Genomic DNA, 17,804 nt, shown 5'->3' on the forward strand with positions numbered 1-17,804 from the left:
ACACAGCATAAAACTTGAACAGACTGCAAGTTACTCGCAGATTGTTCTGGTTTTATGTTGGTTGCATATAGCCTTTTTCACTCTGCTTCTGAGCAGGAAAAAGGTAAAAGGCCATTGTCAATAGGTTTTGACCATGAGAATACTTTCAACAGTTGATAGCAAAATGTACATATCATTTCAATAGCAATTGATATTAGTTTATTTGCGATATGCTCTTTACAAAAGTTAAGTATAAAAAGACATATATATTCATTACACACACTGAACCCCCATCAAATGTTAGGACACATACAAATCAACAGTAAATTCTAAAGCAGAACAAATCTGGTAGCATTCACTATTACTTTTTTAATGATCACCCACACATTAAGGTGAATCCATAGTGAAAGTTTTATTGAGATTTAATAAATCAGTAGGGAAAGTGAAGTTGAAAACACCATTTTTGGACCATAAATTCTTTCAAGGAAAACAGACCAAGGGCCATAATTCTGAAAAAAATTCCTCGCAGCCTAAATTCAATTCTTTGGGATCATCTACACATAAGGGTTTTTAACTGTAAATGTTTACCCAAGATCCACACATTGGTTATAGAGGAATTTAAAACACAAGATTCAACTGACTACTGTAAACCATTATTAATCGTCAGGCATTAATTTTCATAAATTTCGTCAGTCGACCGATCGGCGAATTTAAGATCCTATCGAACAATCATGCTCTATGTTTGAACAAAAACAAACACTAAGTTGAACAATATTTTAAAACTTTACTGTAGACATGAGACATTAAATTCCAACATAATCCATGCACTCATTCACTGCTGTTTCGTAATCAAGATTAATCCGGTTTTGACACAAAGGGATGTTGATTACACAAGGTACTTAACTGACACGTTACACTTCTTTAAATCGTGTGTGCAGTACAGCTGTATCAAATGCGTTGACTTCGTTTATGTAGAATGGTAATGAATTAGCGCTTATTGTTTATAACTTTATTACCCATTAGGTGCATTGAGTTTTTCAGGGGCATTTTAGCCATCACGCAGCAAATGCCGATGAAAGACAATACACCAAATGAAAAGATGACGATGTGTGATCAACATGTGTATTTATCACAAATTAATAAAGAATATTTTAATTGCTGTTTGTTGTTTGATTGTTTGCGTTTAACCACACTTATTACTATTTTATATGTATCAATTTATTTATTTTTAAATTATTGACATTATTGATTTATATACCGGTAGTTTACATTTTAAGAACAAACACACACATACAGTTTATAATTTTAATGTTGATATCAGAATAAAAAAGCATTTTATTTGGAAAAAAAAACACTTAACAATCTGGAACCTCTTTCGTATAACACAAACAATTTTTTAAACGGTATTGACAGCATTTTAATAAAAATCATACCAACTAGAACACATACCCAAGAAAATAAACAAAAGTGACTAGTTTGATTTGCTATTTGATAGAATAAGACTAATTGGCAATTGGCTTCGTTGTTACAAACACTCGTAAACGGTTATTCGATCCCACTTATCCGCTAATCATAACAATGAACGTATGAATGGAATACATTAAGAGGGTCCATTACTGTCCCTTGATAACAAAAGACTAGTTAATTGGCATGTGACAAACAGGCCCCACCTCCTGCAGTGATTCTCAAGTGTGTTCCCGCATTCGTACCACGATTTTTCGCAACTGCGATTGATCGCGAATATGTATTACACACAAATCGGATATTGACTGACGCATTTTTTAAAAATTCAGAATCAGAAATCGGCGAATTTAAGTGCTGACGAAATCGTCATTTTTATAAAAATGACGAAATTTTGTGCTGTCGAAAATAAATGGTTTTACAGTATATATTATGTCGTGAAAAACACACACAGCGCCATAATTCTGCACAAAATCTTCGCAGCCAGATTTCCTTTCTTTGTGATCATATACACATGATGGTGATTCAACTGTCAAAGTTTTTGCATGATCCAGTAGTTAAAGAGAAGTCCAAAACACAAGCTTTGGGTCTTTTATGGGCATGGATGGACAAACACATGCAATTCTTATGCCTGCTACTCCATGGGGTGTTAAAAATTAACAAAGGATATCAATGATTTCATGGGCATAAAGTGAAAAGGGTCTGGTGTGATTTGGCTGTTTATAGGACTATATAACACAATTTGAAGGCATAAAAACAATGACCAATAATGTTTGTTAACGCCCTATAAATATCTATTAAAAGTCTTATGTTTTAATTCCTTAACATCAAAACTCCACATGGTCAATAAACAAAGATGAATGGAAAATTAGATTTCTTTATTTTATTTCTTTTCAAGATTTCCAAATACCCCGCGTTCTGAGAATACTGGGCTTAACACATGTGCTTAAACTGTCATCCCAGTGTGCAGTTTGTACAAGCTAATCAGGGACGATACTTTCCAATTTTATGGAAGTTTTTGTTTAAAAGAAGTCTCTTCTTAAATAAGAATCAAGTCTAAGTGAAGTTTTGTCTCTTATTAGTATGGCTAAACTGGGGTTACCAGGGTTGTCATTAATAACCAATTGCCGATCGAATAAATCGGTTAAAATCGCCAGAAAATCGGTTGTTTTTCCCGAATCTTTAAATTGCGAACGGAAGTTTTGATCACGCAAACCGACAATAATTGACGAGGAATAACTGTATAGTAGAGCGATGCCATTCATTCAGTCAGTCCGTTAACTCCGCCTAAGAGCTACTGTTTTCAATGAATTTCTCATTGAGTGGCCAATATTGATTTTTTCAGCTGTCAATCAAATTCTTCTTGGTAAGCACGTCAACCAATCAGCGCTCAGGCAGCCGAATACAAGCCAACCCCACGTGAAACTGTATCAAATAGCTGTACATTTCACAGATTATTACTGACCGTATCTCAACGAATGTAGCACTGTGGAGCGTAATTAACTAGTTTTTTTAGTTAGAGAAAAGGTTTCCACATATTTAAAAAAGGCTCTTCGATTTTCTACCAAAATAAAAGATATTAGTGACCTTTGCGCTACGAAGTTGTTATTCAGCATCTAAATATTAAAGTCCACGCTTTCCCCGAGGAAGAATGACGTGATGTTATACATGAAGTCTAATTTTGGCATGATTTTCATCTGTACATGAAAAACATGAGAAATGTGTCTCTGTTGCTAGAATTTTCTTAATTTTCCGTGAATAATGAAATCTGAAAATGATTTCGGATAACACATTTAATTATACGCATTTGAAAATACTTCAATTAAATAATGCATTTTGTTATACAAATGGTCATAACACATAATGTAATAAGTAGGTAAATAACGTGTTTTGAGATTACCAAACTATGCATACATATAGGTCTACATGCATGAATGACCTGACAAGTTGTATCACAATCCAGAATGAAAAGTACTCGGTAACATTTTAAGAAAGACGTGTTTTTATTCTCAGAAATTCACTTTCACTTTCGCAAACTTTTCTGAAAGGAGGTACATGTAACAGTTTAGATTGAATCGTTGATTTGTAGTTATTACTAAATATAAACAGTTCTCAATGCTCTCAAATCGCGTCACGTGATTCACGCATGTTCAATGGGAATTCCCCAATCCCACAATTCAATTTGTATATGCACTTGCATTAAATGGCAGACAACATTCATCGTCAATACTGGCCTTAATTTGGTTTTGAAAAAAAGAAATCGTAATAATACTGGATTATTGGGTAATGGATAGAATCGGAACATGCAAAGATCTATCAATATAATATGTTTTTACATTGTACAGTATACTAAAAATGTGAAAATCTTAAAATGTTCTATTCTTTTTAGACCTCATTTTACTTTTTATGCTCCGAGAATAGCAGTATTTTGTCCCTAAAATGTCTAGAATTCGTTTGGACCTTCAAGGGGCCTAGGCGGCCCCCTTGACTCCCGGCCGAATCGGTAACTATTCCAAAATAATCCTGTGTTTACAATCATAATGACAACCCTGGTATACACTATACTGACATGCATTAAGCCCAGTTTTCCATGAACTATGAAATACACAAGAACACATCTACCCTGTGGTTGAGTTTGCCCACTGATCCATCATTGAGGACAGTGATACAGAGCTGCTCTCCCAGATGTTTGGCCAGCTCCCTCACTTTCTGGGCTCCTACACCATTGGAGGCATCCACCGTGATCTCACTGCTGTACTTCCCCGTGTCTGTCACCTGAAAATGTATGCAGGGTGCAGAATCAAAGCGTTTTTCAGGGATTTACACACAGGCTGGACAAAGTGTAAACACACATTTCAGAACTTTGATTTTGCAAATATCTCAAGTAATTGAAATACATTTGCAAAAATCTTAAGTGCATAAAAGACAGTTTTTCTTGCAGTTTATGCCGATATCTTAAGGTATAAGAATAAATCCTTGAAAACGTCTGAAATCTGTGACAAAAGTTCACGTTTCGTGAAGAATAATCATGCAGTATACACTACATGGAATTTTTAAACATCAACACATGCTTATTAAATGAATTAATTCTTATGTATTTCATATTGCAATAAGCAGTCTAAAAATCTGCCTTTTATGCACTAGTCTAAATTCTTAAGAAAAATTGTTAAAAAAAGTTCTTTGGAAAAAAAGCAGCACTTACCGGCGTGTTTTCTTCCAAAATAATTAAATTGGGAACCCAACAAAAACACATGATCCTGCAACTGTAATAGCATTGTCCCTCTTAATGAGCTCGATTTAAAAGTAAATTGAGATAAATCCAGATACTTCACACAGGTTCTGAGAAATTGAGCAGCGTTTTTGGAAAACTGGGCTAAATTCTTGTGCGTAAAGTATCGCCCCAGATTAGCCTAGGCAGACAGCGCAGGCTCATCAGGGGCGCCACTTTCCTTCTAAAGAGGATTTTAGTTTAGAAAGAACAATCCTCAAATTATCAGGTTTATTTTCAAAGGTTGAACTCAGCCTAAATATTGTCTAGATAAACATTCTGACCATGTTTAATCAAGACTACGTCATTAATGTGGCCTCTAGAGTGGTCAAAAGCCGAAAGGTGGCCATGCATGACAATGAAAGACTGATCACAAAAGCTCAAATTTATCTCAAATTTATTAAAATTCCTGAAGACTCTGGCTATTTTGTGTATACATGAATGTCTATTTAGATAAGCATATTTTAACAAGTAAGGACATGTGTAAAGATAAAATGAACAAAACTTTGGTATGTTCTTACTGTAAATTTGATCTGAAATTTTCTCTTTACGAACAACTTTTTAAATAAGTTTTTTTTTTCTAAGATGTTTTCTGATTACCAGCAGAGAGCCTAAAATTCACAAAGTACCTTAGAGAACTCTTAACCCTTTATCACTTAGATACGTATTTTGACGCATTTGTATCACCTTAGGAAGTTTAATTAAATTAAATACCTTTCTTACTGAATTCAAGTTGTAAAGGCTTCATTTCCAACCTTTAGATACTGATAAGCAGCAAACAGCATAAAACCTGAACAGACTGCGAGTAACACACAGGCTGTTCTGGTTTTATTCTGTTTACACATAGCCACTTTCACTTAGCCTGGAGTGGCAAAAGGTTAAATCTGATATCATAGAAAGTTCTCTCTGTGGTATCTATACTACACGTCTGGATGGTTCAGGGACTTAGCCATTGGCTTGTTTTAACCCCAAAATGTTTTTTCACCATTTTGGGAATGGGGCAAGGTCCCTATGGATTGGGAAAGTGTTGTTATTGTTTTGCTATGAAATGCTTGATCATTGACAATAAAAGTGTTTTCAGTATTATATTTATTAAGGTTGAACTTATATAGCTGGAAGGGGGATGTTGAGATTTAAAACAAGATGTGTTTGTGAAACACAATGTCCCCCTATATGATGTTTGACCTTGTAGGATGACCTTGACCTTGTGAAGGATGACCTTGACCTTTCACCACTCAAAATGTGCAGCTCCATGAGATACACATGCATGCCAAATATCAAGTTGCTATCTTCAATATTGCAAAAGTATTCATAAAATAAGCGATTTGGGCCACATCTATTTGACCTCTGACCTTGAAGGATGACCTTGACCTTTCACCACTTAAAATGTGCAGCTCCATGAGATGCACATGCATGCCAAATATCAAGTTGCTATCTTCAATATTGCAAAAGTATTCATAAAATAAGCGATTTGGGCCACATATATTTGACCTCTGACCTTGAAGGATGACCTTGACCTTTCACCACTCAAAATGTGCAGCTCCATGAGATACACATGCATGCCAAATATCAAGTTGCTATTTTCAATATTAAAAAAGTATTCATAAAATGAGTGATTTTGGCCACATATATTTGACCTCTGACCTTGAAGGATGACCTTGACCTTTCACCACTCAAAATGTGCAGCTCCATGAGATACACATGCATGCCAAATATGAAGTTGCTATCTTCAATATAGCAAAAGTTATTGCAAAATGTTAAAGTTGGCGCAAACAGACAGACCAACAGACAGACCAACAGACCAACAGACAGACCAACAGACAGGGCAAAAACAATATGTCCCCCACTACTATAGTGGGGGACATAAAAATATATATTTGTGTGTGTGAAACCTTTAATTGGGAATTTTTGGGTCCCATTTGGGAAAAATATATCCTTTTTCATTGGGAATGGGGCAAAATCCCGGACCCAATTTTGAACGAAAAACAACACTGCGACCTTGTTATGGTCAGGTCAAAATCCCAAGGGACATACATTATCCATAATTAATGGTTACGCATTTCACCGATATTTTTTATTGTTGTACTTTATCCTAGTGCTGAGCTTTTTGAAGTTAGATACTATACATGTGTCCAAGCAACAGCATTGCTTATGTCCCTTTTTGGGCAGGTTCCTTATATCCACCCCTTCCCCAAAAATAGTTTTTTTTAAAGATGCAATTTTACCCAAGTGCCCTTGGAAATGTGTTCCTCTTTCTCAGTTTTGATGAAATATTTTGCCATAAACTAGAATAATGCTCTTCAGCCACATAAAGAAAACAAATTCCTGCAATCGAGATGCCCCTGCTTAATTTCATATAAACAAGAAAAAAAACAACATCAAACACAGCAAATTGGCTCTGACAATGTAACACAATATCTAAGTACATGTATGATGATTCTTTATCCTATATTAGTTTAAACATGATCTTGTGAATTATGATAATTATGAATGCCATTTCATTTCAAAAACGTTTCATGTACACTTAAGTTATAATAGTATGACCAGGGCTTAGTAAAAGAGATGAACATTTCGAAACAGGCCATTTAATTTCTAATGTACGCAGTTGTTTTTTTCAAAATCATTCCCAATCAAAAAAAGTAAATAATTTTCACAAATGGGACCTAAAAATTCCCAATTGAAGGTTTCACAATTTTTTTTTTAAGATCAACATTTAGTTAATCTCTCATCCAGCTCTACAAGTTACACTTTATTAAATTTTATACATTTAAAACACTGCAATTCTCATTTTTTCAAAAAACAACACCACCATTTTCCCAAATTTGGTCACAACACAGTGTTTTTTCGCAATCCAAAGGGACCTGTCCCCTTTTCCAAAATGGTGAAAATAACACTGGTACTTACAGACTTTTGTAGATTTACAAAAGCTGCAGCCAGTTTTGTGTAATAGCCCTCTTCTGTGGGCTGACCATAGTCATTGTTTGAGTTCCTACATCTGACCATGTAATGGAGTTGAGGCGTAGTCAACAAACCTGCAATAAGACAAGTTACCTGAATTACTGCCTAAATAACAGATATAAACGGTATCAAACAAGCTGAACTAGGAACAAGAGCTCCACTGTCAGAGACAGGTGCCCCACTCCCACTCAAACAGGGCCTTGACACAGGAATTTTTGCAACAAATCTGACCATGAGTAAATCTTATCATATTAGTGTGACCTAGTAGGGATTATCTACTGTTCAAGGTCAATGCATCTCCAAAGTATGAGGCCCATCACTATATTCTTTGATAACATATCAAACTGAAAGTAATTTAACACTTAATGTCACAGTGACCTTGAACTTTGAACTAGTGACCCAAATTTCAATAGGGGTCATCTACTGTCCAAGGCCAATCCACATGGGAAGTATCAAGCCGATTAGGGAATCAGTTGAAGAGTTATTGATCAGAAACCATTTCACACTTAATGAGACCTTGACCTTCGACCTAGTGACCCTAATTGCAATAGGAGCCATCTAGTGTCCTATGCAAATGCACATGGGAAGTATCAGGCCAATCGGTCCATCAGTTCACAAGTAATTGATTGGAAACAAATTTCATTCTTGGTGTGACAGTGACCTTTGACCTAGTGACCCCAATTTCAAGAGGGGTCATCTACTGGAAAAGGCCTATGCACATGGGAAGTATCAAGTCTATTGGTCAATCCATTCACAAGTTATTGATTGGAAACGAACTGGTCTACAAAAAAACCAACATCTAGCTAAACAGTATGCATACAAACAAGAGCTCTGTTTGCAAACATAAATACCAAATTAAACTTTGAAGTCACACAGCAGATAACCTTGTCATCAATAAGGTCAGTATCTGAAAGCGTTTTGAACAATTATCTGGAAAAGTGAAAAGAAAATTATGAAGTCAAAAGCATGTTACTCATCGGAAAAAATTCATCAGACCTCAGAAAAACTTGAACTTTAAGTCTTGCAGGTAGACTCACTTCCCAAAAAGTATCGGAAAGCAGTTACAAAAAACATGCCTGAAATGGATGCCGGATGAACAGAGGGACAGAGAGTCAGATTGACAGTTTGATTGCTTTATGCCACCCTATTGAGGGCATATAAAATCATTACAGAATTTTCCTACTTTTTTAAAGTATATTCTCAACTTTTAACACCTTTCTTCTTTCTTATATCAAGCAAAAAAGGAAAACTAAGCTTCAAAACAGTTTGGTCAATTTGGCCCTAGGAAAACTAAATCTTCTAATATGCAGAATATACCAATGTAAAGAAATGTAAGTACCATAGTCCACAAACTCTGATCCCATGGCTGTGATACCATGCTGCAAGGCCTTGGCAAGTAGAACACTGCTAGACCTGTGAAAAGGGAGGAATAATACGGTACACAATAATCTTCTCAAATATTTAAATTTATGCCCTTTTAAAAGCATGAATCTTGAAAATAAACTGATACACCTAAGAACAACTGTTTCAAGCTGTTTGAAGGAGCTACTTGCCAAGACAGAATGCAAAATCTTGAAATTTACTTGCCCAGAAATTTATCAACTAGGCCTGTTTGAACAGGCAAAAACTTGTTCCAATCCCTTATATTGCAAACAATTACAACTGACTTGTCTCTACTGAATATAATTAATAACCAGCATCTGATTGATAAAAGCTGTGTATTAAGACAATTATACACTAACCTGGTATCTTTGGCAAACAAAACACATGATTCCTGATTCAAGTCAATTTTTTCTTGCTGTACAATACTTGATAACGTCTCAGCTAGATGGCTGTCACTGTAATGAAGACAGTTTGATATGAACCTCATTCTGGGAAAACAGGGCTTAATCAAACTGAGGAAAGTAATGTCCCAGATTTTCCTTGGCCGTCTGCAAGGCATATCTGGGTCAACACTTTCCGTCTATTCTGGATTTTTGCTGAGAAAAGACTTCCTTAAAACAAAAAGTGCCAAACAAGCAGAAAGTGGCGTTCATGATTAGCCTGTGTGGTCTGCACAGGCTAATCAGGGAGGACATTTTGTGCACATCCATTAAGCCCCATTTTCCAAGGTGCCGTTTCATTTAAAGGTCCAAAGCCGATTTTATAACGAAAAATGCTATTTTATAAATATGTATATTCTTCAACAATTGGAATCATCAAGAGCAATGGCAAAAAATATTATAATACTAGAAAACAATGATCTTGTTTTCCGAAAACAGCTAGGGTATTTCCACCACCTATTTTTGGTTGTGACATCATTTTTACAAAAGGCCCATGACACCCAGAATCATGAATTTTTATTATGGATCTAAGCGTGAACACTTCGCGCTTTACATCAACTGTGACACTCAATATCGTGTTATGTTAATACAGCTCTTTTTATACAAGTTTTATTGAAAATGTGTGCTTTTTCTGTACCGTTCTTACTAAATTAAAGTTTTAAAGGCTTCATTTCCAACCTTTAGTTACCGCTGAGCAGCAAACAGCATAAAACCTGAACAGACTGCGAGTTACTCGCAGGCTGTTCTAGTTGTATGCTGGTTGCAAAAGCCATTTTCACTTTGTTCCTTATGGGGGAAAGGGTTAAGTGCACACTTATGTCAGTAACTGACAACTGCCCTACTTAAATCAGATGCAGAGAGAATGGCCTAAGAAATACCTCAGTAATATGTGTTTTAAAATCACATAAAAAAGAATTTGACTCTAAAGTAATAACTTAGTTAAGATTGGCCAGTATCATTATTGCTTACTCAATACACACATTGGCCAGTAATATGACATGCATACTTATGGTAATTACTCACTCAACATTGGCCAGTTATATGACATGCCTACTAATGGTAATTACTCACTCAACATTGGCCAGAAGTGTTGCATGTTTCTCCCAGCTGATATCCAGCATCTCTCCCATTGGATCCACCAACTTGACACCATTGTCTTCCTCTGGGTTGTGTGAGGCAGTGATCATCACACCGATACTGGCTGCAATAAATGAGAAACATGCCTATTCCTTCCTGTAGACAATATGGTCTACCATACTTTACCATGTTTGACGCACATTTTTATACCCTCAAATTTTAAGTTAAAATGTGGTGCGTCTTACACATTGATACAAACGCTATTCAATTACGCAACAGTAAAATGGAGGTGGATTTGAGGTGCGATTTTTGATTACAAAAGGTTTTTTTCCTCTATTTTGGCAAAAACAATCAGGTGTGTGTAATAAATGGTAAAGTGCAGTTATGACACACCAGGTGGCTAATAAAGAACACAGCCAGTGTATTTTTTTCATTCAAAATCTGGTCCGGTAATCGGCCCAATTCCCTATGAAAACAAGAAACGGTCGGAGACAGGTGATGCTCCCAAAAAGCTTTTTTTGTCACAATATTGCACTATATATTCAGATAAAAGGAAACGTCTTTAGGGGCATAACTTTGGACAAAATAATACGATGGATGGTTTAGCAACTTTAAAAATTTCAAAGGGCCATAACTCTCTAAATAAATCATCTAACCAGAACCCACAAATAACATGCGCATCTCCTCAAGGTAGTAAAGCTTCCAATAAAGCTTCATTGAATTCTAGTCAGTAGTTGGGGAGAAATAGCCCGGACAAGAATTGCACTATATGTACAGTTTATAGAAAATTTCAAAGGGCCATAACTCTGTGAAAAATCATCCGACCATAACCTGCTGATAATATGCACATCTCCTGTTGGTAGTGAAGCTTCCCATAAAGTTTCATTGAATTCCCGTCATAAGTTACTGAGAAATAGCCCGGACAAGAATTGCACTATATGTACAATGGAAAATTTCAAAGGGCCATAACTCTGTGACAAATCATCCGACTAGAACCGGCTGATAATATGCACATCTCCTCTTGGTAGTGAAGCTTCCCATAAGGTTTCATTGAATTCCAGTCATTAGTTGCTGAGAAATGGCCCGGACAAAAATTGCACTATATGTAAAATGGAAAATTTCAAAGGGCCATAACTCTGTGAAAAATCGTCCGACGAGAACCGGCTGAAAATATGCACATCTCCTCTTGGTAGTGAAGCTTCCCATAAAGTTTCATTGAATTATAGTCATTAGTTGCTGAGAAATAGACCGGACAAAAATTGCACTATATGTAAAATGGAAAATTTCAAAGAGCCATAACTCAGTGAAAAATCGTCCGACGAGAACCGGCTGAAAATATGCACATCTCCTCTTGGTAGTGAAGCTTCCCATAAAGTTTCATTGAATTCCAGTCATTAGTTGCTGAGAAATAGCCCGGACAAGAATTGCACTATACATGTTTGTACAGTTAATGGAAAATTTCAAAGGGCCACAACTCTGTGAAAAATCATCCGACCAGAACCCACTGATAATATGCACATCTCCTTTTGGTAGTGAAGCTTCCCATCAAGTTTCATTGAATTCCGGTCACTAGTTGCTGAGAAATAGCCCGGACAAGAATTGCACTTTATGTACAGTAAATGGAAAATTTCAAAGGGCCATAACTCTGTGAAAAATCATCCAACCAGAACACGCTGATAATATGCACATCTCCTCTTGGTAATGAAGCTTCCCATAAAGTTTCATTGAAATCCGGTCATTTGTTTCTGAGAAATAGCCCAGACAAAAATTGTGCATGGACGGACAGACGATGCGATGACTATATGCTCCCCCCAAAATAAATTTTAGGAGAGCATAAAAAGTATATATTTTTCCCAACTGGGAGCTAAAAATCTCCAATGGAAGGTTAGATCTCAATATTTTGTTCATCTCCCATACATGTAACTTCAACCTTAATAAATTTAATATTGAAAACACTTGTTTTCTCAATTTTGAAGCATTTTTTAGCAAAACAACAACAACACTAATTTCCCAATTTTAGTCAAAACGCCGCACATTTTCCCAATCCAAAGGGAACGTGCCCCATTCCCAAAATGGTGAAAAATAACTTCTGATTAAAAAAGTGCTTAATACAAATGGAGAAATGAAAAACCTTTTTCATAACAAACATACAGTATGTATATTATACTTGCAAAAAGCACTTTCAACATAATTAAATTCATTTTTTATAAACAAAATACTTTTCTGTATGTCAAAGTCCTTTACTTAATAACGATTGATTCCCTTTTGAAATGCACAGTTAGTTTCAGAAGAATGTGGCCTTCAACAACATCCAATAACAGAAAAACAGGAAATAAAGACCTTTCTTTTGCTTTGATCTCAGAACAGCCAGCAATCCCATCCTACACATCACATGAGGTAAGGCTTCACCTCTGTAAACATAACATCACAACAGGTAAGGCTTCACCTCTGTAAACATAACATCACATGAGGTAAGGCTTCACCTCTGTAAACATAACATCACAACAGTTAAGGCTTCACCTCTGTAAACATAACATCACAAGAAGTAAGGCTTCATCTCTGTAAACATAACATCACATGAGGTAAGGCTTCATCTCTGTAAACATAACATCACAAGAGGTGAGGCTTCACGTCTGTAAACATAACATCACATGAGGTAAGGCTTCATCTCTGTAAACATAACATCACATGAGGTAAGGCTTCACCTCTGTAAACATAACATCACAAGAGGTGAGGCTTCACGTCTGTAAACATAACATCACATGAGGTAAGGCTTCATCTCTGTAAACATAACATCACATGAGGTAAGGATTCACCTCTGTAAACATAACATCACATGAGGTAAGGCTTCACCTCTGTAAACATAACATCACAAGAGATAAGGCTTCACCTCTGTAAACATAACATCACAAGAGGTAAGGCTTCACCACTGTAAACATAACATCACATGAGGTAAGGCTTCACCTCTGTAAACATAACATCACATGAGGTAAGGCTTCACGTCTGTAAACATAACATCACATGAGGTAAGGCTTCACCTCTGTAAACATAACATCACAACAGGTAAGGCTTCACCTCTGTAAACATAACATCAAATGAGGTAAGGCTTCACCTCTGTAAACATAATATCACATGAGGTAAGGCTTCACCTCTGTAAACATAACATCACATGAGGTAAGGCTTCACCTCTGTAAACATAACATCACATGAGGTAAGGCTTCACCTCTGTAAACATAACATCACATGAGCAGAGGTAAGGCTTCACCTCTGTAAACATAACAGCAACATCATATGAGGCAAGGCTTCACCTCTGTAAATATAACATCACATGAGGTAAGGCTTCACCTCTGTAAACATAACATCACATGAGGTAAGGCTTCACCTCTGTAAACATAACATTACAAGAGATAAGGCTTCACCTCTGTAAACATAACATCACATGAGGTAAGGCTTCACCTCTGTAAACATAACATCACATGAGGTAAGGCTTCACCTCTGTAAACATAACATCACATGAGGTAAGGCTTTACCTCTGTGAACATAACATAACATGTGGTAAGGAATGAGAAATACAATTTAACAAGATGTATTTGTGAAATGTTCCCCATATATTTTATCTTTGACCTTGAAGGATGACCTTGACCCTGCACCACTCACACTGTGCAGCTCCATGGGATACACATGCATGCCAAATATCAAGTTGCTATCTTCAATATTGCAAAAGTTATGGCCAATGTTACAGTTTGATGCAAACAAACAGACAGGTCAAAACAATATGTCTCCCAGTATAGACTGGGGAGCATAAAAATTACCTGCATGTCATAGCTTTTACATTCATACATTTTCTATTAGATTTAAGATGATACACATTCAGTGACAGAAATATGCAGATGCCTCGGTGCACAGAAGCCCTAAGCTGCTAAAATTTGATGGTTTTTCCATGATTTCCTGAAAAAAACTTGAGTCTCACTGTGCCAAAACGGGTCTAAATGCATGTGCGCTAAGTGTTGTCCAAGATTAGCATTTGCAGTCCGCACAGGCTTGTAAAGCAAAACACTTTCCACCTTCACTGGATTTTCGTCTAGAAGAGACTTGCTTGATACGAAAAAAAATATATATGGGAAACTTTCAAAGTGGTGTCCATGATAGGCATTTGCGAACTGCACAGGCTAATCTGGAACGACCCTTTATCCCCAGTTTCCCAGAATGTGGTTAACTTCTATTTTCTATTAACAAGATAACAAATGGACAAATTTGCCTTTTTTTGTCGAATTAAAAAATCCCTATTAGACTCAAAATGGCTAGGAAAACTGAGACTGTGCATGAAGGCTGAACTGTCTGAAACAAATGTAGAAAAAAATCATTGATATATATTTAAGAAAAAGGACAGAGACATTCAGCTGTGAATATTACATTCATACATACATGTGTATTCATATAATAAATATCATTACATATAAAAAAGTAAATGTTAAATTTTTCCCATTTCCTAAAAAACAATGCGTTTTTCCCCTTTAGACGGGCCCCACCACCATTCCCCTATAGGTTAAAAAAAACACTGGACAGGTGCAGTATCATAATTAAAAATTAGTTCATTACCCTTACAGGGCTCCCCCTGCATGGCTCAAAAATTTATGTAGCCAACATTTTCGCCAAATAATTTTTTTTGTAGACAAATTTTAAAAACTGTAGCCAAAGTTTTAGCCAAGCATTTTGGACTGCCTGTTGCAAGTCTAGAAGTAGACAAGAGACTTATATTTGTTTATATACATTCCTGTATTAGAGCACTTGCCTTGCCATGGTCTACGTACAATGTAGTGCAACTTATGTCATTGGCAAATTTAATAATAAATTAATAATTAATGCAAACAACTAAAGACAATATTGTCTTTTCAATAATTTACTATGCGATTTTACTTTATGATTTTCACGAATTATAGCCCGGCCGCGGCGGCACTTAAGATAAGAATGGTGGTAAATGAGTAAGGTGTGAAATACACCATGTTATTTATCAGTCAGCAAATTCTGGGGTTTCGTGGGTTTTTGGATGGTTGGTTGGCTTCGTTATAGCTAATAGGGGTATTCCACTACGACCCGATTCCCCAGGTTTTGTCCCGATTTCTAATATTTTGAGGTCGGGGACATTTGTCGCTAAATCGGCAAAGGTCCTAACTCATTCGTAGCTAGTCATAGGCCAGTCGTAAGTGATTCCTGCAACTTGTGAGCTGCCGAAAAATCGTGGCCAGATTTTAAACGTGCTTAAAATTTAACCAAGACCTCCACGACTGAATTTAATCGCAGTTGACTGGTAACAGCGTCGTAGTGCGTTCTTGGGCGTCGTAATGGAATTGTAGGTAATTCGTGACTCAATCGGGAAAATTGGTGATCTTGTGATCTGTCTATGAATTAGCTACGACTTTGTCAAGACTCTCACGAGTTCATCACGAGTGAGTTGCGAGATCGCTAAGATTATTGCGATTTAGTTACAAAACAGTTACGATTTTCGGAGAATGGGTGTGGTTTATAAACAGAGCTTTTCGTTTTTTTCGGTCATTTAGTTGTAAGGGCTTTGTATGAATAACAGGTAATTTGTTTATAATAAAAAATGGCAAGAAAAATCAAGGGCAGTGGGAAGATAAGTAATTGTCGATGTTCAAGCTCTAGTGCAAATACTACAGCTGATTTTCGTCGAACTTTCATATTTTGATTTAGCGCCAAAAAAGGAACGGAGGCCTTCTTACACAAGTACACAGAAGAATGTAGGTTTCATTGTAAAGGATGATCCATATCAATAGATATTGGCGCCTAATTCACGGGTACATTCGGTGAAGTCCTAGCTAAGTCGTGACCGATCTGCATCGTTTGTAGTACAGTCGCAGTAGATTCTTACACATTGTAATGAAGTCGCAACCCTATTCGCGAGACTTCAACCCAACCCCACGATTCCTCATAATTCAATCGTTCCAGTGTCGTAACTAAATCGTAGACTGTCACCAGTCTTCCCGATTCAATAAATGTGATAAACGTAGCGAATCATGGGCTTGTTTTCGTAGTGGAATAGGGCCATAACACACTAATTTGTTCCTACGATGTACAGCTCAACGATAAAATCGTGACTTGGTACCAGATGTAATCCACGTGGAAATTTTGCAATTTGATGCAGTATTATGTAAAGCATTTTAACAAATTATGGCGGAATTAATTACAAACAAGTCAACTGTAAATGTTTTCATGAATTCTTAAATGGGTTTATAATTCGCTAACTGCTTTTACTCAAATTGTTTTAAATCGGCAGCAGTCTTAAAACAGATTTTATTGCTTATTTAAGCCAATAAGATGTACAGTTAGTTTGTTGTTTTGTTTTCACACCAGACCACAGGTGTTGGGCGCGGGCCAAGTCACTTAACACTATCAATTAGTCATAAAACAACATTTATTATCATATTGACCAAAAAAAAATATTATTTTTTTTAAATGTTATTTATAACATATCAGAAAAAAAATAAATATTTTTTTTGTGGTCAATATGATAAAAAATGTTGTTTTATGACAAATTGATAGTGTTAAAGTGACTTGGCCACGCGTCCAACACCAGTGCAACAGACACTTTCCTTTGTCTTGATGCCCGGTCCTGACTGGTTGTTGATGCAGACTGCGTTTCCAAGTTTCCAGTCAATAACACCGTGATGTATTGCACAACAGTCTACGGTTTAACGCGTTTAAAATCTGGGACGGCACTTGTCAGGCACAGGTAAGAATAAAAAGGCGTAAAAAACGATATTATTACTTCAAGATTTTTTACACACATTTCTGCTTCGATATAAACAACCATTCCTTACTTTTTTGCTAGCTTTGCCCAAAACAATTTTAATTTTTGCCCGACAATCTCAAGAACAGGCAAATCCAGATATTTATTTTGCTAATTCGGGAAAAAAAAAAGCGTTTGCATTCCTGGGTTTACCACGTAACGCTGATGATCAATCTACAGGCCTTTTTCTGCCTATCTCATGGGTCTGATAGTCTGACCCATTCCCAATGCCAAATATGGGTGTTTTTTCTCAATAATAAAAAAAAAATCCCAATTTACGACCGAAATAATCGAAGCAGAAAAATGCGTTTCCCGGTAGGTACCGTGTTTTAAATAATCGGTGCCGTGTTTTAGCAATGGTGCAATAGAAATTCCGCGTAGAACGTCATCGTATCCAGTGTTCCATAATGCAATTTTGCAATCTTGACAC

The 17,804-nt window shown here is 36.3% G+C and overlaps 1 protein-coding gene across 1 annotated transcript in view; it reads right to left on the reverse strand.

Annotated features, from left to right (window-relative positions):
• The window catches only part of LOC127857709 (phosphoacetylglucosamine mutase-like), a 70,254-nt gene that overhangs the window by 26,885 nt on the left and 25,565 nt on the right, over positions 1 to 17,804 (reverse strand). Inside the window, exons 2-7 of the mRNA XM_052394344.1 lie at positions 12,907 to 12,977; positions 10,561 to 10,690; positions 9,409 to 9,504; positions 9,006 to 9,079; positions 7,613 to 7,740; positions 4,063 to 4,215 (exon numbers count right to left, since the gene is read on the reverse strand). Coding sequence (XP_052250304.1) covers positions 4,063 to 4,215; positions 7,613 to 7,740; positions 9,006 to 9,079; positions 9,409 to 9,504; positions 10,561 to 10,690; positions 12,907 to 12,977 — 652 coding nt within the window. The remainder of the gene's footprint in view (positions 1 to 4,062; positions 4,216 to 7,612; positions 7,741 to 9,005; positions 9,080 to 9,408; positions 9,505 to 10,560; positions 10,691 to 12,906; positions 12,978 to 17,804) is intronic.

The sequence above is a fragment of the Dreissena polymorpha genome, chromosome 14 (assembly GCF_020536995.1).
Source record: "Dreissena polymorpha isolate Duluth1 chromosome 14, UMN_Dpol_1.0, whole genome shotgun sequence".
Lineage (NCBI taxonomy): Eukaryota > Metazoa > Mollusca > Bivalvia > Myida > Dreissenidae > Dreissena > Dreissena polymorpha.